The 24,531-nt window shown below is 41.4% G+C and overlaps 1 protein-coding gene across 2 annotated transcripts in view; it reads left to right on the forward strand.

The window, feature by feature from the left end:
• The window catches only part of cbfa2t2 (CBFA2/RUNX1 partner transcriptional co-repressor 2), a 41,017-nt gene extending 26,708 nt beyond the window's left edge, over positions 1 to 14,309 (forward strand). For both annotated transcript variants that reach the window (XM_061043293.1, XM_061043294.1), the window contains 10 exons: positions 3,509 to 3,667; positions 4,354 to 4,595; positions 4,704 to 4,793; positions 6,896 to 7,080; positions 7,175 to 7,428; positions 9,125 to 9,210; positions 9,479 to 9,671; positions 11,082 to 11,150; positions 11,436 to 11,626; positions 12,443 to 14,309. In XM_061043293.1, the coding sequence (XP_060899276.1) occupies positions 3,509 to 3,667; positions 4,354 to 4,595; positions 4,704 to 4,793; positions 6,896 to 7,080; positions 7,175 to 7,428; positions 9,125 to 9,210; positions 9,479 to 9,671; positions 11,082 to 11,150; positions 11,436 to 11,626; positions 12,443 to 12,793 (1,820 nt within the window). In that variant the 3' untranslated portion in view covers positions 12,794 to 14,309. The remainder of the gene's footprint in view (positions 1 to 3,508; positions 3,668 to 4,353; positions 4,596 to 4,703; positions 4,794 to 6,895; positions 7,081 to 7,174; positions 7,429 to 9,124; positions 9,211 to 9,478; positions 9,672 to 11,081; positions 11,151 to 11,435; positions 11,627 to 12,442) is intronic.
• Positions 14,310 to 24,531: the final 10,222 nt, after the last annotated feature.

The raw sequence follows: 24,531 nt of genomic DNA on the forward strand, positions 1-24,531 counted from the left end.
AGCATATAGCACGTAGCATTGCACATACTCTCATTTTCTCATTTGTCTTTTGGCTTGCTGATAAATTAGCACGGTCTGCGTTACATCTTCTCTCACCTCATCTGCAGCGACAGGACAGAGATAGCTGTGCACAATCATGTCCACTCGCACTTGCACACACATGCCTCACAGGCAGCTGCCAGAGAGTTTAAACCTCTGAGTTAAAACATGAGCCGAGTAAGCCTTAACACCAAACACATTTATTTACATATCAAGTCAAGTGTGATTAATTTGTACGGACTCAAAGTAGGTTATCCATCCTCGCTTTACGCAAGGAGTCGTTTCTAATGTCATCAGTACATAGATTGCATTAAGTACTCGCTAAATGGGAATAGCCTGAAATCTCTTCTTTTTTATTTCTGTCCCTCATCCTGAATCATCGCCTGCAGAGTCGGAGAGGCAATTAAAGCTGATTGAATGTTTAAATGCAGACGAGTGTCACCTGAAGCTGAACAAACAAGGAACACCTGGCTAGCAACAACAGATCACCACAGATGCACATTACTTTCCCATCCCTGCAATGACAACAGATGTAGAAAGCAAATAAATGAGCTCGAGTAAATAACAGGACTATAAAATGTATTATCTACATCATCTGTCTGAGAAGAAATGAGAGAAGGACAGAGAACGAGAGAACAAGTATTTTTTAAGCAGATGAACCCCTTTGCTCTCTAGGTTATTTAGTACTCATTGGTCTGCTCACATGCCAATTCACTTTAAAGTGTTGTCTATGCATCGTGGCATTTTCCTGTAATCCTGTTGACATGTGCGGTGGAGCTTTGTGTACCTTTGTTCCATTAGAGCATTAAGGACAGGTGGCATTTAGACCAGACAAACAGCCCACATCCTCCTTTAAGCCAATATTCACCTGAGTTAACATCGGACCACTTTGTACACTCTGTGCATGTGTGTGTGTGTGTGTTTTGCTGTCGCAGTGACAGCTGCCTCCCCTGTGACTATATATGGTGGACTCAGGTGCTTGCAAGCCAGATGAAGTCATCCAGCTATGTTCGCTGTCTAATTGACAAGCAGAGGCAATTCTCTGTGGGCTGTCAGCACTACATGCACACACACCTGATGTCTCCTGTTTTGGATGTTACCTCTGGCACGTCTAACATACACTGCCACATCTTAAGATTGCATGAGCACAGCTGTGACTTAATGTCTCTTCGCTATATGTAGAGGCTGCTCAAAACAAGACATATGTATAGCATGTTTTTGCCTCATGTAGACCTGTCTGTCAAACACAATAGACATACAAGAAGCTTTACAAGCATGACAGTCAATTTGGACGCCTAATAACAATTCACTGCCAAAGGAGAACTGTTGATAATGTGTTAACAAGTTCTTGTGAATACATTTCCATGCAGCACTACTGTATAACACTCTGAATGCCCAAGTCCTTGCTCTTGGCTGTATGAACTTGTTTACATGGCAACAGTGTTGACATTAAGGCCATATGCCATGCTGATTCTGTTATTGAGATGTCAGTCTAATTTCCTGGCCATACGGTTGGAGTGTGTGAAGCTTTGGAACTGGTGTGTGTGCGCGCGCGCGCGTGTGTGTGTGTGTGTGTGTGTTTTTTTTGTTCGTGTGCTGAAGGCTGCTTCCTGCGGTGCTCTGGCAGCCTGCTTGTGTGGAGGGTATGACAGTCCAAATGTCTGCTTCGATCCCTCCTTCCTGCCCCCTGTGTGGGTGAACAGGTGGAGAGATGGCAGGGCAGGCCACACAGCTGAGGAGGAATGAGAGGGGAAAAGAGAGAGGGATGAAGTTGAAGGAAAAAACAGGAGGGAGAACAGTCAAAGCTGTATAATGAGTTGCAGACATGACAGATGAGTTTCACAGGGCGGATTGACAAAGCGTGTGGATAGAATCACTTCATGGACGGCAAACGGGGCTAAAAAAATATCTTTGTCTACATTTTTAAGCATTCAACCACTTAAGATAACACCACAGTTGAATGGCGATATAGCATTCAAACTCTCGTGAGCTAATATTAGCATCCTGTTTTACAGTGTTGCATGATACGTTAGCATTCAACCACTTACAAGCGAACATTTCCCTTTGGTTGTGTGATATAACAAAAGAGGAAAGTCCCAAAAGTGTGTTACTTTTTAAACGAATGTGACCAATATGGGTTTGTTTACCAGGATGGATATAGCCTATACTTTTCTCTCAAAGTGTACACTTGGAAGAGTAAATGTGAAAAAGTAGTTGAATGCTAAAGTTAGCTTTTGTTGCTAAGTCGTCTGTTCTGCTGATCGTTTAGGAGCCAGTTAATGGCACTTTGTCATTGTACTGCTAAGATTTGGAGGCTGAAACACTGCAGTACCACACCAATATGTGAAGTTCCAACCCAGAGGTTAACATCAATCGTCAATGGCTGCCATGTGAATATGGGGAATTGCTCCTTCTGAGTTCCCTTGAAATACGTACTGACAGCTTAAACCTTCAGACTTAAACGCCTTTATAAACTGGAACCCTGTGGCTCAAGGCCATGCAGAGTTCATAGCTGTGAAAACGATATAAAGGGTGCCATTGAAGCCAAAGCCCTAAAACCATGAATCCACATTTAAAAAGCTGCTCTCTGCTGACCCATGACCTGTGGGACCATGCTTGTCTATTAATCGTCCATTCTTAAAGCAGTTAGAAAGGTCTGATCCACTCTAAATGGAGACGGGTCCCGGCCTTCATGGATCTCCAGGAGACAAAGACGGTGTCTGATCCCACATCTCCCCACCGCCACACCCCTCATTTCACTCTTTCCATACCCCTTATCTGGTGGTCTCATTCAGCGGCTATAGCATATTGAGAAGTTGCGTTTAACATTCAAAAGATTGCCGATCTTGTTAGTAAAGCGTGAAATAACCTCGTCCCTTTCTCTCTCTGTCTCGTCTTTTTTTTTCCACCGCCCACCCCCCCCCCCCCCAACCCGTTTGAGGGGGGAGCTCAACGAGGGGGCATTCTTCTTCCACACAATGGGCTTCTTCAGCATTTCTTCTGTTATTGATCTGAATAGTTTGGGAAAAAGGGGCTAAACTTTAGACATCTGGCTCTTTTAAAGGGGGGGTTGGCAGGGTGGGTGATGCCCTGGCAGTATGTGTTGTGTTGTGAAGTGGGCTGGGGGGGGGGGGGTGGGCATTTAGTTTTCTTTTGTGGCTATAGACCTAAAGCCTTTGCATTCATTTAAACCACTTAGCTGATGGGGAAAGTAAGACTGGTCTTTGCTTGTTTATTTGCGATTGCGGATGCTTAAGTGAGTTCAATTGCAACGTTTATTGTGGTTGTTTTATACATTTGAGTCTGAGTTAATTAAAGGAAAAGAGCTGAAAAGCAAGACTAAATCAAAGCAAAACTTGCTCATATTTAATAACAACAGAGACCTGGTTTTAATCATCAGATTTAGAACATCTTAAAACACCGGTTCTTGACCCCCAGCTAACCTCTCTCTCCTTCTTTTTCTCTGCAGACAGTAGAGAGAAGAAGACCCCTGCCATGCCCGGTTCTCCTGTGGATGCTAAGACTCATTCCAGATCAGCCCCCAGCAGCAGCTCCAGCTCCACGATGCCTCCCCTGCCCTCCGTCAACCCCAGCGGCCCTCGTCCGGCCTCCTTCTCCACCACAGCATGTAAGAATTATTCTAAAGATTTTTTTAAAAGATTTTTTCTTTTGTCAATTTTATTTAATAAAAAAAAGAAAACAATAAAGTTAAGAAAAACAAACAAACATAAAATCTCAAATTTTGAATGAAAAGGAGCAGAAAGAAGATTAATCTTATAATATCTGCCCCTCTTTCACAAAACATTAATTAAAACAAAACAGAACACTTAATTCAAAAACAATTTAAATTAAATTGGCTGCAGGCAAACACAGCCACTGGCAGCCCCCCTGTAAGTCCTCCTTACCAATTCATTATACACTGTACAAAGTATATCACAATACATTTTTGTTACAGCATCACGAAACAAAACAGTATCTCACTGACATATTTCCACATATTTATTCAACAAACTGGCTTTAATTTTTCTTTTAAATATCATGTTTGATTTTGATTCTTTAGTTTCTCTGTTGAGATTCACTTTATCCCGAGCAATACTCTGATATTACTTCTATTTTTTGTCATTAAACCTGAATTTGTAGCTCGAGTTTGGATTCATTTAGACTATTTACTATTTAAACCGGTGTTTAGTGCATGTTATCTGGATATCTTAATTACACTGAACAATAAAACACCAGTAATCAATGATCCTGAATCCACTATAAGGGAAGCATTCTCTTTATTTATTTCTTCTTAATCTCCCCTCTCCTCTCCAGTGACAAACGGGAATCACCATTCCCCACCTACCCTGAACGCAGTGCCATCTCCACCGCAGCGCTACAGCAACGGACCTTCTTCTTCCTCATCCTCGTCGCTGGCAAACCAGCAGCTGCCGGCCACCTGTGGGGCTCGCCAGCTGAGCAAGCTGAAACGCTTCCTGACCACGCTGCAGCAGTTTGGGAACGACATCTCTCCTGAGATCGGAGACAGCGTCCGAAGCCTGGTTCTGGCCCTCGTAGTAAGCTCTTTCGCTAACTCTTTGTCTTATTTCTTTCGAGACGTAGCAACATCTGACACTGTAGATTTTATCATTGCTCTTCTGATCGTCTCTTTCTGTGTCTCCTAGAATTCAACAGTCACCATTGAGGAGTTTCATTCCCGTCTTCAGGAGGCCACAAACTTCCCCTTACGGCCCTTTGTTATTCCTTTCCTCAAGGTAAACACAACGACGTCCTCTCTTTCTCTGATTTTGTATATTTCCTTAGCATTATTCTGTTGGATTTTTTTTTTTACTTTGTAGCAGTATTTTTTTCCCCATCTCATTTGAGTTTTAGACATTACACCCAATGCTACGCCTGTTTCTGTTAGAATCATTTAACCTTGCTCACTTCTCCTCTCCCGGCTGAGGTTTTCCACCATGCTACATTATTAATCACATAATAACAGGCGATAAAGAGAAGGTTCTTGACTTTAACATAACCCTGAATAATCTACAGGCAATCATATTACAGCTCATGAGTCATGCTGGAAAAGTAATAGATTGATTACACTTTATTACCGTGTTTCCAGGACACACCGCTAAATAGGGATCTGTGTAGGTTTTCTAATCGAATAAACAACCTCTCTAATGTTCAAAGGAACTATCAAGATTTGCATGTTGACTTGACAAGCAACAGATGAGTGTGTGTGTGTGTGTGTGTGTGTGTGTGTGTGGGTGTGTGTGTGTGTGTGTGTGTGTGTGTGTGTGTGTGTGTGTGTGTGCAACAGCCTCCTGAGCCCTTTGTAGCCAGGGGAGTAAAGAGTATTCTTTTTAGGAGCTCCTCTCAGTAAAGCATCCAATAAATCTTCAGTGGGTTGCGGCGTTGTAACTTTAAGCAAGTTAAAATCCTCAACTCTTTTTCCACACTTACCTCTTACTCACCTTTGGAGCCCCTCCATGTGTCTGTCTCGAGAGTGCTGAGACAAGAAACCTCTGTTCCCCTACTTCTAGAAATTTATTACAAGTGGGGTGGGGTCCCGAAAAAACTTTATTCAAACTTCTGTAAAAGTAGTCTTCAGAAAGAGAAAGACAGATGGGACAAAGTCGGAGGGTGAGGAAGTGGAAAAGAGAGAGAGAGAGAGAGAGAGAGAGCTGGGTGAGGAGGAGAGAGGGAGAAGTGGGAACTCGGAAGTGTGAAACATGCCTATAAAGCGTTCCCTTCCCTTTTTATGGGCTCCAGTGTGCGCCATATGGAGCCGCTGTCCCGTTTAAAAAGAGCATTCAGCTGCCAAGGCGCCGCCAATCTAGCATCCGCCCCGCTGAACCCCAGAGAGCTCGACTGAAACACAGCACATGTGTTCACTAGCTGGGGCCCCAGGGAAAGAGGGGACTCAGAGGAGCATGGGAGATATATAGAGGGATGTTATACAGAGTTGACCAAAAAAAAGCGATGGTGTTAGAATATCTGTGAAGACGGCAAACCAATATGGCAAAACACCATAGACGCTGTAATTATGAGCTAGTTATGACGGGGCAGAATCGGTCAGATTCAAGGAGAAAGGATCTTTTAGATTGCCAAACACGCTAAGGAGGAGGAGGTCACAAAATGTGAACGGTATGGTTGTTTATTTGGTCCCTCTGGTTGAGGGAGCAAGGAAGTGCTGTAATTGCAAACACACCACAGTCTGTTCCTCATCAGGGAAATGCAGGGAACAAAAGCGAGATGGAAAGATAGAACGGAGAGAGTCGTAGATAAATATTAAAAAAGAGAAGCGGACCACAGCGTAATGTGAAGTGGAGTCTACGTATCGTTTGTTTGGAAATGTTTTTTAGTTTTATAAGCCTCCATAACATAGGCTGGGATTGACGTATTGTGCTCGTGGTGTGTGCAAGTGGTTAGTGACCAACCTCAGCAGCAGTGTAGAAAACTCAGCCGTTTTTATTTGAGCTCGGGATGCCACAGCCAACATTGGAGGCAGCCACAGACCGACTTCAAGAGCTAAATGGAGCCTTACAGCCAGACCTGATGGAGTCAATGCCCCCCCCTTAAACATGCCATTTCTCCCAGGAAAGTGTCCACCCACAGAGGCAGATATTCACTGTTTCTTTGCCCTAAATAGCCCCGTTATAGGGTTCAACAGGTTCTCACTTTTTTGCTTAAAGGGCTGTATGGTGCCCTTTTTTCTCTCCATACGCCTCTTGTATTTATCCTGTTGTAAAAATCCTCTATCAGGGAAAATGAATATATCTTGATTTTCTTCTTCCCAATTTTAAGACTTTTCTGTAAAAAAAAAAAAAAAAAAAAAAAAAGCCTCACAAGTCTGTTTCTTTCCATCCAGGCAAACCTTCCCCTTCTGCAGAGGGAACTCCTTCACTGTGCACGGGCAGCCAAGCAGACCCCAGCCCAGTACCTGTCCCAGCATGAGCACCTCCTGCTCAGCACCACCTTGGCCTCTTCCCCAGACTCCTCCGAGCTGCTGATGGAGCCCCCTGAGCCTGCGACCAAGAGACACAGCCCCAACAGGTTGGAATTCCAACCGACACATATAAGCGACACATATCAAGCTCTCGTGTTTCTGCTCACTTTGTAACCATGCTTCATCTCCTTCCTTCTTCAGAGGTAAAGAGAATGGTTTTCATGAACGTCCCCCAGCAGCCTTGGAGCCTGCGGCCAAACGAATCTGCACCATCAGCCCTGCTCCCCGACACAGCCCCGCCCACCCTCTGCCCCTTAGCACCCAGCTTCACCCGACCCCTCCACCGCTGCAGCACTACGCTCTGGATGACATCGCAGCACCGCACATCCTACACCGCGAGCACAGCCAACGCGTGTTGGAGATCCGGGAACTCAAAGACAGACCAAGGCTCCCTGGTAAGTGAAGCATAAAATGAACCACACAAATCACTTATACAGCCAATCGAAGTGAGAAAGTACTCCTCAAGGGAGCAGGGACTTTTTTTTGTTGGTTGAGAAGTGTCCATATAACTTAATTAATTCCCTGGTCCCTGATGTGATAAAACACTGACTTTCTCCAAATGTTCCTAATTTCTAAGAAAACTCCCCACAGTGGAAACGACTCTCAAGTTACTGATTCATAAAGAATTGAACCCACTTGGAAGAAAACAGACACACGCACATACATTCTGATAACGGGTGGTCTGTGTGTTTGTGTAGCCGTACCCGTATATCTCTGGAGTCTGCGTGTGTGTGTATAAACAGAGCCATACTGTCCAGGCAGGCAGGGCTGGATCTACTCTGGTGTATATCTACCCTCCATCTGGGGGCTTGTCAGCACACAGTGGAAACAGCAGTAGCTCACAGACACACAAACACACACGAACAGAAACACACCTTGATATGTTCATGGTAGAGGTGCTGTGTTTACGAGGCTTTAGTCCCTTGTCTGACAGCCTCCCGCCCGCCTGCCGCCACTTAACTCATAGTCGCACACACACACACACACACACACACACATAAACACATCAGTCCACACACACACTCACGGCTTTGAACTGATGAACACTGATGAGAACCAGGAGTAGGGAAGAGGTCGAGGGGAAGGCTAGTGTGAGTGTGCATGTGTGTGTGTGTGTGTGTGTTTGCATGAGGGAGTCATTATTCTCTTCAGCAGGCTTGGTGTGCATGTGTGCTCTTGTTGGCTGTTTGTTTCTCAATTTTAAGAGACTGTGGTTTTGCTGACTCTTTTTAGTCAGTGTGTTGTTGTTTATGTGTGTGAGTGACATGTATCAGGACATATTTGGGCTCTGCATGAGCCCACAATCTTCTGTGTGCAAACTATTAAGACCGTTAAATATTCAATTAGACATCGCTTAAGTCATAGTGTTGAGTAATAACTGAATTGGAATCAGAACGCTCAGTTGATTATTGTGTGTGTGTGTTTGTGTGTGTGCATGTTTTTGATTGTAATGGCCCACAGTTAGTGTCAGAGCGGCTGGTTGTGTTTAGAAGTGGAGCCACTCCACTCAGCCTGAGTGTCTCCCTACTGGAATGCTGTGAGCTCCAGGAGGGGAGGTGCAAAGGGAGAAGTTTTGGTTAGTGTGTGTGTGTTTGTGTGTGTGTGTGTGTGTGTGTGTGTGTGTAGTTGACAGCTGACTTCCAGATGTGTGTAGGCTGTGGTGCTGGAAATCTGGTTTGCATCACAGGCTTCTACTTCTCGTTTTCACCCCACCTTTCTCAGTCACAATCCCTAAATCCATCTAGATTTTTCTTGTTTCTTATCCACCATTTACTTCTCTTCATTTCTGTCACTTTAAATTCAATATGTGAGAAGGTGTGGTTTAGATTTTTTTAAGGCATGTCTTCCCTACTATGTGAGCAAAATATTGATGGTAATCCCAGGATATCTTGTGGTGAAATAATGAACCTTCAGTATCTCAAAGTTTAAAGTAAATTGAAGTGATTTTTTTTTTTTTGAAGCAGAGATAAGCGACAGATTAGACATCCACACACACCTTTCACTCACTTACTGTCACTTGCAGCTTGTCTTACATGAAGAAGAATGTTAATCACGTTGGCCTGTGGTCTGTCTTGTGTGTGTTTTAATCAGGCACTAACGGGGGCTACCGCGAGGAGCCGGTGGACCACAGACTGACAGACCGAGAGTGGGCTGATGAATGGAGGCATCTGGACCATGTAAGGCTGCAGACAGACACCCTCACTGCTAATGGCTTGTGATATAGAAAGAATGTAAAGTGTCATTGGGGTCCTCTTCTGAAGATTTTTTTCACATCTCATCGCTGGAAAGCAAAAACGTATATACAGCACATCTGTAGAGAATACTTGTTTTCATGTTGTGTTTCTTATGAGGACGATTTTTAGACACTTCTTAAGAGTAAAAGTTCATATATATCAGTGAAACATATAGATAAAAAACTCATTATGTGGCTGTCTTCCTTTATAGGTGTTGAACTGCATTGTGGACATGGTGGAGAAGACGCGGCGGTCGGTGAGCGTGCTCAGGCGATGCCAGGAGTCAGACCGGGAGGAGCTCAACTACTGGAGGCGGCGTTCCAGCGAGCAGGAGGACCCACGCAAAGGAGGCTCGGCCTCAACTCCCTTCTCCAAGACCCACAGCCCCCACTCTGGCGAGCCGGGTTGGTACCGCTTTTTCTAATTCAGTTATGTTGGTGCACCGCAGAAACCAAACACTCCAGTTGCCATTTCTGTGATTGGTGGGTGTTGTTTTCCACAAGAGAAGATTGCTTCATGAACACGGGGATGAAGCCAAAACCTAACGTTTGAAGGGACAATTCACATAATTACTAAAAGCCTTTTGTCCACAGTAGAAGTATCTTGCAGGGTGATTAGTTTTCAGACATTCATTTCTAAACCTGTGCCTCAATGAACAGCACTTCATTTGTCGGCCTTATGATTTGAGCTTTGGAGGCTGGACCCTACTTTGAATACAACTAATGAATGTCCATTTACCACGGTTGTAATGGGTGTAATTATTCTTTATTATAAACATCACAAAGGGCCTAGCCGAAGTATTTACACCCTTGATCATATCTTATCCGTATTTAAAAAAAAAAAAAGGCCTGAACAAGGATGCAGCATGTTTGATTGAAAATCATGAAGCACACTTCAATAAAACTGAAAGGTCTGAACAGTATCAATGACAGTGTCTCTGTTTCACTCTCTATACACCACCTAGTGGCCACCAATAGAAGTGCAGACAAGTCTCAAGTGAGTTAGTGCGTCCACAGTGAGTCCCCCCCCAGTCTGCTGTGTACTGGCACGGTCCTCTCTGAGCGCCAGCCTTGCCGTCCTCCTGCTGGTCCATAGCCACAGACAGGTGCCAGGACCGGCCTCGGCCATATCGGCCACAGAAGGGCTGTCCTGCCGTCCTGCAGGCTCAGAGACTCAGAGCTGGCTGACTCGCCAGAGCACCATCTGGGCCCCCAGCCGGGAAGCCTGCCTGCTTGCTCGGGCTGAGGAAAGAGTGTAGTGGGGGTTGGAAAAGGAGACAGGGAGGGTGTGTGAAGCGCTTGGTTGAAGAGAGAGGATTGTAAATGAAGGGGGGACAAAAAAGAGAGAAGTAGGAAGTGAGATGGAGAATATAAGATGGGGATAGAGGAGATGAGCCAGGTGGCAGTGTTACAGAGAAAGAGAAATGAATTGAGATGCAGAGAGAGAGAGATTTGAGGGAACAGACAGAATGTTGACACAGCTTGTTGGTCTGCAATTCGCTCCAAGCCAAACACATTCCTTTCTAAAGCTGTCAGATCTCAGATCAGTCCAAGACTCCGATAAACAACAATTACGACGGTCGTGTGGCCTAGATATGCGGAGTCGTGTGCATCCCAGGCAAAACAAAAGAGTACATGACAAAGATATTATTGCGGCCTCCCTCTGTGGCCTTTGTTTCTTTCTTTCTGAGCACCTGTTATGTTGATGTAACTGTCAGTCACCACAAAGTCAACCGTTATTTTAACAATTAATCGTCTTAATATCTTAATAAGCCCTGGCAGGTGCTAATCCCTTCTGTCTCTGCTTCCCTGCAGACTCTCAGCGAGACTTTGCTCCACGGCCAGGCTCAGCATACGTTACAGACGAGATCTGGAAGAAAGCTGGTAAGAATAATAACATCATAACCTTTATTCATAGAGCGTTTTTTCAAAATGAAGTTACAAAGAACACCATCAGAGTTATATTTCACATTTTGAAAACGCCTATACACCTATATATCAGTAATGTTCAAGGTTATAGAGGGAAAAAACAATAACATGATTCTGGACAATTTTCATTTTAATGACATGCAGCTTTATGCTGGTTCATAGACGGTTAGACTGCCAATGTGCAGAGTTGAAACAGGCTGAGCTCAACTTAAAACTGAACTCCCCCCCCTTGATGTTTAGAAGAGGCGGTGAACGAGGTGAAGCGTCAGGCCATGGATGAAGTGCAGAAAGCTGTAGCAGAAGCGGAACAGAAGGCTTTTGAGATGATTGCCGCCGAGAGAGCTAAGATGGAGAAGACTGTGGCTGATGCAAAGAGGAAGGCTCAAGAGGACGCAATCCTGGTCATCAACGAACAGGAGGACTCCAGTGAGGTGAGCACAGATCCAGATTGTGATAACCGTGCACGATACTTTGAAACTTATATTGCCACATTTGATTTTTAAACACATCAGACTATATTTTGTCTTCCAACAACATGCACACGTTCATAATAAGCTGCTAATATGAAATGTTTACATTGATGCCGTTTTTAAAAGCCACCAAGACTAGCATTTTTATGCTTTAAGTGGCTCTGAAATCAGCTCAAATCAGTGTGTTTTACATTGAAATTGAATTTAAAGAGCAGCAACACATAGTATTAGTATCTTTCGGCTGGATCCTTTAGGTTAAACAATCTTTTATATTTCTAAAATAGATCTTAAATGTGCTATGACCAGTAATAAAGAATCAAAAGTGGAAACAATTATTACATCTCACTGACAGGGGTCACTCACTGTGATAAACACACACATAACTATCACCCGATTCTGTTGTTCTCCTCAGCTCCTTTAAGCTTTACGTCATCTTTAGCTCACTGTTTTGTTTTACTGGCATGCAACTTGCAGAACTTGTCCTTTTGGTTCACTCTCACCAGTCTCACAGACATCTGTTAGCTATTCATCCAGCACCAAACACAAGATGAACAAAGACATAGTGGAGCAGTTAGCTGTTTAAAAGATTGATATTTCCCTCCCTTGCGAGGAACACGACAGGAACCAAAGACAATGATGCTACATTTATGTTAGAGTTTTAAAACACTGTTTGTCAACCAGAAATATTATGTTCACAGATTGTTTCAGCTTTGGTTTTAAAGACGCCTACTCCCCCCCCAAAAAAAGAAAACTTACAAATGTCTCCTTTATTTTCAGTGTTGCTGGAATTGTGGTCGCAAAGCTAGCGAGACGTGCAGCGGTTGCAACGCGGCGCGCTACTGCGGCTCCTTCTGCCAGCACAAAGACTGGGAGAGGCATCACCTCATCTGCAGCCCAGGACTTCAGGCTCAGCCCAAACCAGTTTCTGCCATCACTGCAAGCAGGACGGCTGCTGTGGCGGCGGCAGCAGCAGCAGCAGCTGGGGTGTCTCCTATCGGTCTTACCGGGGTCAAGGTCCCCGACAGGGTGCCCTCAGTCTCCAGTCCCGGTGGAGAGAAGGCTTCTGTTGCCTCCCGCTCCTCCACTCCCTCCACCCCGGCATCGGCCCCCGAGACAAACGGACACTAGCAAGGTGAAGGACTTCAGTGGTGGACGCGTCAACTATCCTCGTACTTCATAGGGAAGAACTGAATCAGCAGGAAGAGGGAACTATGAGTGGGTTAACTTAGGATAACAGATTTTTCATCATACTCTTTGGCAGAGAAAAAAAGGACAGATTATGGATGACTGTCTGAGTGATATGTCAACTGGGACTTTGGCTTTGGCACAGAACAGAAGGACTCCAATGCATCCATTGGATGAACAGATCTCCCTAACAGATGGAAACGTGTTTGTCTTCGTCCAAAAAAACCCTCAATCTTGGATCCATGGAGGGCGGGGGGGGGGAAAAACTGACGATTGATCTGAGTTTATCTCTGTCTGCGGGGAGGGAGTTCTGAAAGGAAGGCATGTGAGAAAAGGAGCTTAAAGAAGTGTGATTTAAAGATGCCTCCCCCTCAGAAAAATATTCTCACTTTGTTGTGTAAAAAGTTCAGAAAGAAGCGTTGGGAAATGTGCTCACAATAACAGTACCAGCCACAAAGCATCTGTCTTTTTCAAAATCTGACACTCGACTACGCACGAGTCATCTCTGCAGCTTCTCTGTACACACAAATATTTGCTCGCCAACTTCTTGTCAGGTTTTTTCATATGTGTGATTGTCAAACGGTTGTGACGTCAGTGAATATTGTACAGCATATTTTGTCAAAGCAATATCAAAGTGAAGTGTTCAGGTACTTTAAGACGTTTCTGCATCACCAAAGTTTTCAGTGGCAAAAAAAAGAGAGAGAGATAGAGAAATGTTGTCTGTAACTGTCATCACCATGAAGAGATGAATATACACTTACTCCACATCATATCTACTTTAATAAGAGCTTACATCTATTCACTTCTGTTTTTGATTGTAAGACATTTTCAAAGAGCAGAAAGAGGCGCTGTGGTGATTGGATCAAGTAAGCGCAGGAAGATGCAGTTAAGATTTTATAAAGGTTGCAGTTTCATATTTGGCACTTGTTGACGTCACCAGGTGTGTCACCAGGGTCAGAAGTTGCTCCAAATCTTCAGACATGGCAATGTTTGCATCAGTGCTTTTTAAAAACAGGTGTTAAAAGTGCTGTTTTAAATCAAAGGAGTTCAAAGGGTCTTCACATTTTTATTTGAATTTACCAAAAAAAAGGAGGCCATTTTGGTGCTTATGATGTCAAAGTATGGATTTGGAACAGCGAGTCAGTCCCATGGAGTATCTCAGGAGCTAAACTGTATTTGTTTGTACAGATTTTTCTTTCCTTTTATTTCCCTCTGTCACAGTTAGGTTAAAGTCAAATGTAGTGAGGAACTTTGATTTATTGTACTCTGCTGTTTCATCTGAGACATTGTTCTTTGTTTGTTGTAAGATTACTTTGTAAAGAATATTATGAGAGAATGCCTTTATTTTGTGAGCCACACGTTTCTTTGTTCTTTAAACACGTTCTTTTGTTATGGGGCATAACTTCATATGACAAAAAGGATATCTTGACATGAAGTATGAAATAAAGAAATAGAATTACTTCAAAACTGTCATCTCTTCAATATGATTGGCTTTACATCAAGGTTATGTGAAATAAAAAACAAGCTTAGAACATGGTATTTAAGCTGTGAAATAATACCTCTGTTCATTTATGTAAAAGGACAAATCCCTATCTCTAAAATAAATGATTAGCCATATAAACTGCGTCTGTTTGAAGATCTAAGGTTGAAATGCTTTGATGAAGTTACACAAAATTATAGTATGTTGTTCTGTAAATATTCTCTTGAGACTCAAAAATATATTTATTGAAAAATGTCTGAATAAAAAAATTCCAATAATGAAGAAAAATCAAATTTGTATTTTAGAAACGTATTTTCTTTAGCCTATCGGTTCAAAAATGACGTCACGGTGACGTTAGCGGCTTTAACCTTTGAACTACAGTATTTTTGAAACCTGATGGCAATGCGTTATTAACTTAATATTTCGTCTTTCGTGTAGTTTTTCATGCTATAGTTCCTACCTGCCCTAATACTGTTTTGTTTTTTTAAATAAATGTATATATATATATATATATATATATATTTATATTATTATTATTTTTTTATTTTTTTGGGGGGGGGGTTACTTCCGGTAAGACGATATAAAATAAACTAACACTCCGGTAGGCTACATGTTTACATTTTTCTTATTTCTCTGAATTAAATAACTAAAACATGATGACATTGTTAATGTCCCAAAAAAGTCTAGAAGATACGGGAACAGCAGATTTGTCTGAATACAGTAAGTAATTGTATTTTAATGTGTGAAAACTAATGATTTCGGACTGTCTATATGAACAAAGTGATGTGTTGGTGGCTACTATTCACACACAGCTTATCCAGTGAAGCCGGCTGCTAACATGGAGGATGATGTGGAAGATGAAGGAGGGAAAGGAGAGGTCAGTCTGAAGGAGCTTCATCAATAAGCTTCACTGAGCGTCGTGGTCTGATGTAATAATAACAATAATAATAATAAGCTTTAACTGGCATGCAGCCACTAGCTTGAAGGAGTTGTGTATTATTTTGTCTATACTAATATGCTTTAAAGTATTTTTCTTTTCCCAGTTCTACAATCACTTTTACTCACAGTATTTTGTGACTCCACAGATGCTTTCTGTGGTGTCTAACAGGAGGACTGTGATTGTTAGTGGCTGTTGTATTATAATTGCAGCTGCATTGAATCTTCATTCTTCAGTTAAACACTTAAACACTGTGGAGATAAACTTTTTTTTTAAATATTTGTTGAGTAAACAATCATCAGCACCTGTTACCTGAACGCAATATATATAATCAAATATTAATAGTTCTAGGTACATATGTAAATATACAGGCCTATATATATATATATTTGTAAGTTTTTTAACTAAATTATGGCATTTTCCCTAATTTTTTACAAAGTCCTGATTGAATTTGTAAGAAAAGTTTATCTTCAGGAGAACTTAAACTTTGTGGTGCTGACAGTTGGCTAAAGCATTTGGATACAAAAGAAAAATATGTAATTTAAGAATTATTTACTAAATATGGTCACGTGTATTCAAAATTTCCCCCATTTCAAATCTTTGGAAAGTTTGGAAAATTGATTTGTTAATTTAGTTCTGTGGTACACGCTTTGGGAGGCTGGCCCTCCCTGCTTCACAAGTCTCTTATTTTGCCTCCTCTTCTACGCATAATGTTGTGTATCATTCAGTGACTCCTGCTAAATTATGCAGGAGGCATTTTTGAATTCAGGTATGAAGTAATGAGGAAGCTCTCCAGGAGATTGAATTATTCTGATGATGGTTTAAATTGTGTCATGTTTAAAAAATGTATCATGTTTTCCTCTGCTGAAAGGATTTCATATATGAGTCTGTTGATGATGAAGGCCTGTAGTTAAAGTAACAGCAGCTGTGGGAACTGATGGATTTTTTTGTCCTCATGTGTCTTACATCTGAGAAGCCAAATCTGAATACAATCGTCAACAGAAGGGTGTAATACTAAATGTAAACACAAGGTGGCAGTATGAGCTATGTTCTCAAAAGTGAAGGTTCATTTCCCTGTGGCTGACTTGTTTGATCCAGTTATCTCATGAAATAATCTACAGAAACATATTATAAAAATATTATCCTGAAGGAGGTTATCCAAACTATATCAGTCACAATGCTAATGCTGTAACTCATATATCTTAGAAGCTCATCATGCTGTAGGTTTTGTAGCAGTGGCGATGTCACACTGTGAAAAACAGTGAAAAACATTTGAGTTTTCTTAAAAGAAGCAAGAGCATCAATGGCAAAATTATTTAAGGAATGTTTGTTAGACTGTTATGATAGAAATACTTTTACTGAAACATTATTTGTGACCTAATTTGACCTACTTTACGTTTATGGGTAGTTAAATTTACAAAAACTCATCAGATTTAATTTGTCAGCAGCATGTTTAAATCTGCAAAATGATTAATAACTGCAGCTGAATTTAGTGGATTCAAATGGCCAGGCAGTGGTTACTGCACACGTCCCATGTACAGAGGTTATAGTCGTCCAAGCGGGCAGCCCAGGTTCGAATCCGACCTGTGGCTCCTTTCCAGCATGTCAATCCCCACTCTCTCGCTCTGATTTCCTGCTCTATCCACTGTCCTCTCTCTCCAATAAAGGCACAAAAAAGCCCCCCCTCCCACAAAAAAAAAAACGACAATGATTTTCTCTAAAATGTAGAGGAGAAAAACGTTCAGCCTACATCTAGCACAAAACAACATAAAGATAAACACAATACAAAACCTTAAAATGAAGCCTGTGTGAGTTAAGCCCACATATGGCTAGATTCCTTTGCAGAATTTTCTATTGCTGGTAAATACATCTTGACAAATGGCCTGTACCCATGTTTTTCATTAAGCAGCAGTGTTTCCCCTAGGTTTACAGCTTTGGGGGAGGGGGGGTGGTGGGTGGTGGGGGTGGGTAGGTGCGTGCAGACGGACGCCGACACAAACACTTGAAGGAATCTTGGTGTTCATTCGTTACTTTTAATGACAGCTGTCCTGTTCTATCGGAAAGGTATCCTTAAATGACTTCTTTCCCTGATTTCTGACTCTATCCACTATCCCATCTCTATAATAGAGGCACAGAAGCCCAAAAAAAATTTTAAAAAATATATTTCTGGGCTAGTATAATGGTAGGGGAAACACTGAGCAGTATTGCTTCAGCTGTGTCTTAATTTCATTTTGACTGTGTGATCACAGAGTGCATTTACTGACTCTTAGTTGATCTAAAAATGAGACATGACTCATCTGTTGTCTACAGATAATTGCGTGTGTCAGCATGAGTGCCAGGGCCAGTGTTGTTGTTGTTTATTTTGGTGCCTGTGTCGACCGAGGATCGTGACGTTTGCTTTGCACTGCAGATAAGATATCGAGTGGTGTCCCACTGTGGCTCAGATGTAACACACAGACACAGTACAGTGTGATCAGAATGCAGCCTGTAGGCTTTCTCTGCAATTCTGCAACTCTATATAGCTTACATACACACGACGACGCACTATAGGCAGATGCTTTTGAGCATTGGGAACTTGTTTTCTTTTGGATTTCTTCTCTTTTGTCAGAATGTTTTTTCTGCTCTGGATCTATTACGTTGATTTTCTTTACATTTTCGTAGCAGCCATAGCTTTTGCTCTACAAGTCACAAAAGCATAGAGTCAGCATAAACGCACACAGCTATTGTGTTAGCGTGTCTGACTTGGTCTGTGTTTGTGTTCTTTTTTAGCGAAACTGCTGCTGCTGCTGCTGCTGCACACCGTTGTGCCGGTTGTGTAGAGAATGGTTTAATTATATTCCTGGTTTCTGTCCCAGCTTCCTGCTGCAGGCAGAATAATGGAGGTCACTTTATTCTGCCCTTGTTTTTCAAAGCTCATCTCCCCAGCCTCTAAAAAAAACAAGCTTCTTTATGCAAGGAAGTGATACTGATAGACATTTTCTCCCTTTCACTCCTCATTCCCTTCTTTTCACACTTTTTTCTCTAGTTAAAAAAAAAATCCCTTTAATGACAACTGACAAAGAGTGAATCATCTCTTGTGCCACCTTTATATCCCCGAGAGGTTATTTAATTTCATTGAAAGTTTATTTTCAAATGAATCATCAGTCCAGCACCAATTTCAAGGACAACACGGAATACCTGCAATGATCTTGAGCAGCTATGTCTAAACAGCAAAGTTCTCTTGTTTGTCTTTGCACATTAGATGAATCAGTGAATATATTTGATGCACACATGTTCTTCGTCTTGCAACATGAATTAAAGGTCTTCAGTTGGAGCATTTCACAAAAGCTTGACAGCAGAGTATGAACACAAGCAAACTTGAAAGGTGTCTCAAGATCCTCAGAAAACAACTTTTATTCACATGGATCCTTAATGAGATACAGATATATAGATATATAGCTTGTGGTTGAGCTAAGAGAACTAATAGTTATCTGAATAATAAGCTGAGCTAGATGGAATCCTTACTGAGTAGTACTCTGTGGATTCTCTGTAATAATACATTCAGTATAGGTCTTTACTGTATATCAGTTTTCCTATGAAGCTGAGTGTTCAAAGGGTTTCAAAGGAAGGCGTAAAATCAAGATAAGCTCTGTGCATCTATCAGAGGAGAGATGGGAAGCTTCCATGAAAGACACAGTCCCTGCAGTTCACTTTTAAACAATCAACACAGATACTGGTGAGAGAGAAAAAAACGACTCTCGTAGAGGTAGAAGTTCTGATTGCACATCTACACTGAAGTAAAAGTTCAAAAAGAAAGTCCAGGAACTCCAAACTAAAGTCCACAGAAGGACATTTGGAACATGTTATAACAAGTCATAATTGGGAGACTTTTACAATAGTACAATTCTTACTACAAATTAAAAACAATGTGCTGATTACTATGAACATTAAAGCTCTTTTGTGTGTTGAAAAATCGCATTATATGTTGCAGAAAAAATTCTAGTTATTTCTAATACCATTCAGCCAAAATGCACAGACTGGAGATGGCAAAATGAAGCAGTGAGCTTTCTCATCTGAAAATATGCTTACTTATTTAAATGACTGGCTCTGCAAAACTAGAAGACATTTGTCTCGTATTTCTTGTCATGGCCGGGCACCAAACTGCTGCAAGGCTGCTATGCTAAACCATCACTTGGCAAACTCTCCGGTAAACTCGTCCTTGTGGCTGTAAGTTCCTCAGTCTCACATGGACATAGTGCTCTCTTCCTGATCGTGATATCTTTTATTCATCCATACATTTAGACATTCAAACATTTACAAGAATGTTATACTTTGCTTCTTAGCTCCTCTAGTCTACATAAAGATAAAGCCAGGTCTGGAGGTAAATGCTAATGTTATAAATATGACATGCTGAGGTTATAAGCAGATTTAATGTGCATCACGTTCAACCGTCTGTAAGTGTGTTAGCATGCTACATTTTGGGCAGAAATTATAATCCCTAAAAACAAATACAATCTAAAGCTAAATGGTTTTTTGTTGTTCTTTTTCAGATTTTTGGTAGTAAACTAAGGGCGCACTTACACCAGGCAATCCGTACCGTGCCCAAGCAAACTTCACCCCTAAAGTCCAGTTCGTTTGACTTGTGTGAGTGCTCAGATCCATGCTCAAGCACGGTACACTTCCTTAGAGGTGTGCTTAAGCAGTGTGAGTGCACCCTAAATCACTGGCCATATCTGCACCAAGCATCAAGTATACAACATTAGCTAAGACATCTCACTTAAAGGGCCACAAAACTTACAATAGTTCATACACTGACGAAAATAAAAGATTGAGCATGAAAAGCGGCCTTTAAAAGTATAAAAAATACAACATTTTAAGCATAATATAACTGCAGAGCCCCAGTTATGCAATAAAGTCCAAATACTTCAACTCGAATCCAAGTGAATCATGCAACAAAGAAAAATGCAGCGAGGCACGTGGAGCTAACGTTGTCTCTGTCACCTCTGCTCAGCACGGTGCTTAAATTATATGATCGTGTTGAAGCGACTGTCACTGTACATCATCACGGAGAGAGAAAGAGGACAATGGAGCTGTGTGTAACACTCATGCTGGATGTCAGAAGACACTGAAAACCCATTTTGACGATAACACTCAGACATTTCTCTGTGCGCTCTGTCTCTCTCACCCTGCATGCCCCTCTTATGTGTCTGTAAATGGCTTTTGACAGGACGCTGTTATAAACACTTAATGTTCCTCAAGGTCAGGAGGGATTTAGGGTAACTCAGTTGACTCATATCTTCTCTGAAACGCATACGAACAATGTTAATGCAGTAAAACAGAAACAACTGAAAAAACTGTATGTTATAGCTTGACAACGCTTCTGCACCACAGTGAGAAAGTGTGCAGTTTAGTATAACAGCAAAAACCCACCAGTCAAGAGTGAGGAGTTTCTAAGACAACAAGGAGTTCTTCAGAGCCAAGACGCACTCGAAACATGCTACTTTCAGGTTTTGAGGATGAGAGAAATGGAGATACCGAAGCATCAATGAGGTTTCACTTAAACACTGGAGACTCAACAATAAAAAAGGACATATCTGATGTGTTTTTTTTATTTGTATTTATTCTACTATGTCTGAATCATCTCACAAAAACATCAACTTCAGAAACAGGTTGAGGTTTTATTGAAGGGCTTGGTACTGGTGGAGGGCGGAATGGCTGGCTGATCGAGGCCGAGCGCTCGAGACTTTTGGTGCTTTATCTGGTTCTGTAGGTGTTGAATTGTTTGTTAGTGGAGCAGAGCTGAGGAGAAGATACTGTCTAAAATCTGGACAACAAGTGAGAAAAAACATGTTAGGAAAGGCAGAGAAAACACCAAGCAAGAACTTTAGCGTTAAGAGGGGCGGATAATAACTACCACGGTCAGTAGGCTGAATAATCTGGCGAGGTGTAGCGCTAAAGCCAGGGTTTTGTACTGAGGCCGACGAGATGATGAGTTTCAGGTGTGTGACGCCACCAGGTTTTTGATGGAAGAGGCCACGCCCCTCCAGTGACACGCAAACAGACAAAGTGGGAGGAGACACAATGCAATTTAATTCAAGGCGACACTGATTTCACAGACGGTCTATAAGTACATTAATCTGCACAACAAGCAAGGATAATTATCTAATCCTGCATTAAAAAAAAAAAATCAGCAAAAAACATCAACACTATATCATAAATCAAAATTGCCAGGCAGTTACAGATTTTATTTTGCTGTTAATGTCATTTTATTATAGGGCCTAGTAGGGATTAACTCGCTTTTGTAGCCAGCCTCTAGTGGCCACGCGTGGAACTGCAGGTACGGTTGTTTAATTTTCTCCCCTTGCTCTGATCTCTTACGTAAGCTTACAAACGATGCCAATGAGGTGATTTTCTTTTTGTCAGTTTATATTTTAAAACATCTTCACCGTTGTGCAAATGACATTACTAAAGGTTTCCCGATGGCCTCTTCTCTCACAACTTTAATCATCTGACACCAACACAGGGAGGTGTCACACGCTTTGACTTTGGGTGCTTTATCTGCAGTGCCTCCTGAACAATAAAATAACCAAGGCCAAAGGCACAGCAACAGACAGGAGTGATACGGGACAGCAGATGTCGTTTCGTCACCTCAGCCCTGACCCTTGGCTCTCTGACGTGATGAGATGTGTTTGCAGTTAACAGAGCCAAGGGCACTTGCCAGGAAGAGAACACAAAAAGGCTGCTACTTACTAAAGCAGTGGTGGGAGTGTTTTTAAGATTTCTATATGGTTTGAAATACTTGAACAAGGTTTTGACCTTGAATTTGACTTTTCATTGATGTCCAACTTCCCTTTCAGCACACAGGAAAGTGTGTTTCAAAATCTGTAAAAAAAAATACAGAAACAGCACAGAAATACTCCATTCAGACTTTTCATACAAACCAAAGCATCTACACATGGACCTTAATGCTGTCCCTGGATCATGTCTGAACATGATTCACTGCAAGAAGTAATCTCCAGAGAGTCCTGCGTGGTGTTTGATGGAACAATGCAATCCACAGTGGTTTCAGGACACTCACTTTTCATCCAGCTGCTGCAGCAGTAAAGAAGCTCTACATTGTCTGCAGTACAGGAACAGACACTGAGCTGTATCTCCCAGATGCGCAATAAATCAGACTGAACAGTGTAACCTCTCTCGTTGATGGGAGAACATCACCTACATCAGGAGGAGAATATATGTCTTGTATCTACAGCAGGAGGTCTTCTTGGAGCCTTTGAGTTCACATTTAGAAGGATCTATTCATTAAAACAAACCCAAATTATATTTTTATTAAAAGGAGCATCTATATACAACCATTATGTTATAGTGATGTAGCTTTCTTTATAGATGTATACATATTATATTAAACAATACTATTTACTGTTAAACTGAGTTTCTTTTGATTCTATTACCTTTACAAAAGATGTATTCAAGCAAAATAAGAAACAGGTTCCAAAACTTGATGTCATATATTACTGTCAAAATGCTCCTCTATTACTTCTATTTGTTTTCCTATATGTTAAGTTGTATATTAATCTGTTATATATATCGGCCGATATCTTTCTTAGATCTATGTTTGATCTGTAGATAAATATATAAACACATTTATTGTGTTGATCCCTCAAATGCTGTTATCAAAAAACTTGTGGAAAAGATTTATAAAGAAGACAAGATCACTCAACTGGAAAGTAACTGTGCATATATGTGCGTCATCGCTTGACACTCTGAAGGGTGATGATGCTTGTTGTAGTCCATATAGCACACTCTGCTTGTGAAAGAGAACGGCTAGTGTATACAATGATACCCAAATGAAATGTGGCCTGTATTTGTGATAAAATTTGCTGATACTGATAGTCACTTGATGCGCTAATATCGGCCGATATTATCGACTGGCCGATTAATCGATCGGGTTCTACTTGTTTTTTGTCTCTTTTAGTGATACACACATAATTAACTTAGCAACAACCATAACTTGTATTTATTTATATCATTTATTATGTGTATGGTTTTCTTCTTAGTGACAGGGTCCATAACTCCCACAATGGATTAAAATTACCTTAATTGACCCCCCAACCCACCCAAATAAAGCAAACTTTCCTTCAGATTTTATACAAAGGTATTGAGAGACCCTTGATAAACACTGCATGAGAGAGGAGGCGATTGCACAAGTGAAAGACGGAGTTATTAAAAAAAAGAAAACTGCTTTTGCGTCGCGCTGAATCCGTCACTTTCAAGTGTATAGATCGGCTATAGGGGTGCAACTCTTCTTTTAACATCAGAAGAAGAGATTTATTTTAACTTAACTTTGTATAGCACTGATTGAAATCATTGTGTTCAGATGTATTGATGTCAAGGCTACAGTTAATTTTATGCAGGCAGTTGAAGAGATGAAAAAACATGTTCTATAAAATGTACAATACTGCAACATATTCATTTTCTTCACTCACCTGTCATTGACATCTGCTTGAAATAGTTTTCTCTTGACAGATACATCAAGGTTGAACTTTTTGTTAATTACAATTTGCTTAAACATAGACCTCTTTCTCAAAAACAACAATGAGAAACAGGGAGTGTGTGGACACACAGATGTGGGGGTTCAGCTTTCATTTTGCCAGCTTCAATCATGCAATCAAATATTACAGCCCCAGCAATCAGTGCGATGATTTGTCAGCCATTCAAGTATGTGTTTGAATTTACAAATTTGGCTCTGTAGTGTTTTATTCACAGTCACAACAAGGTACTGGCTGCACATTTCATTTCTATTCAGAGCAAGTAACGCATAAACCTCAGACTGATCTCAATGCACAAGGATAAAGAAAACATACACACTTACTTGTGTTGAGACTTTTGGGAGTCTTCGGTTCACACACATATGGACATCTGACGCAGGCAGAATTCCAAGTCCCAATTTGTATGCTGCAGTGCTTGTGGCTACATTTGTGTTACAGCCACTCTGTTGCACCTTTGGATGTATAAAGGCTTGCTTGATGTATGATGCAATGCAGCATCTCTAAACCTGAAATTCAAACCCTCCACAAGACAAATTCAATATTGCAGCGGTACTACTGGTCAAGGAAAGAAGAAGCACAATTCATTGACAATTTTAGTTTTGAAGTAATTTTCTTTAAATTAACCATTAAATTCAACTGCCCACAACACACTGCCCACAGTGCACCCTGTGACTGATCCACATGTACACACGGTTAGGAACCACTGGTGCAATGTAGTCTGTAACTAGGTCTCACT

The sequence above is a fragment of the Labrus mixtus genome, chromosome 7 (assembly GCF_963584025.1).
Source record: "Labrus mixtus chromosome 7, fLabMix1.1, whole genome shotgun sequence".
Classification (NCBI taxonomy): domain Eukaryota; kingdom Metazoa; phylum Chordata; class Actinopteri; order Labriformes; family Labridae; genus Labrus; species Labrus mixtus.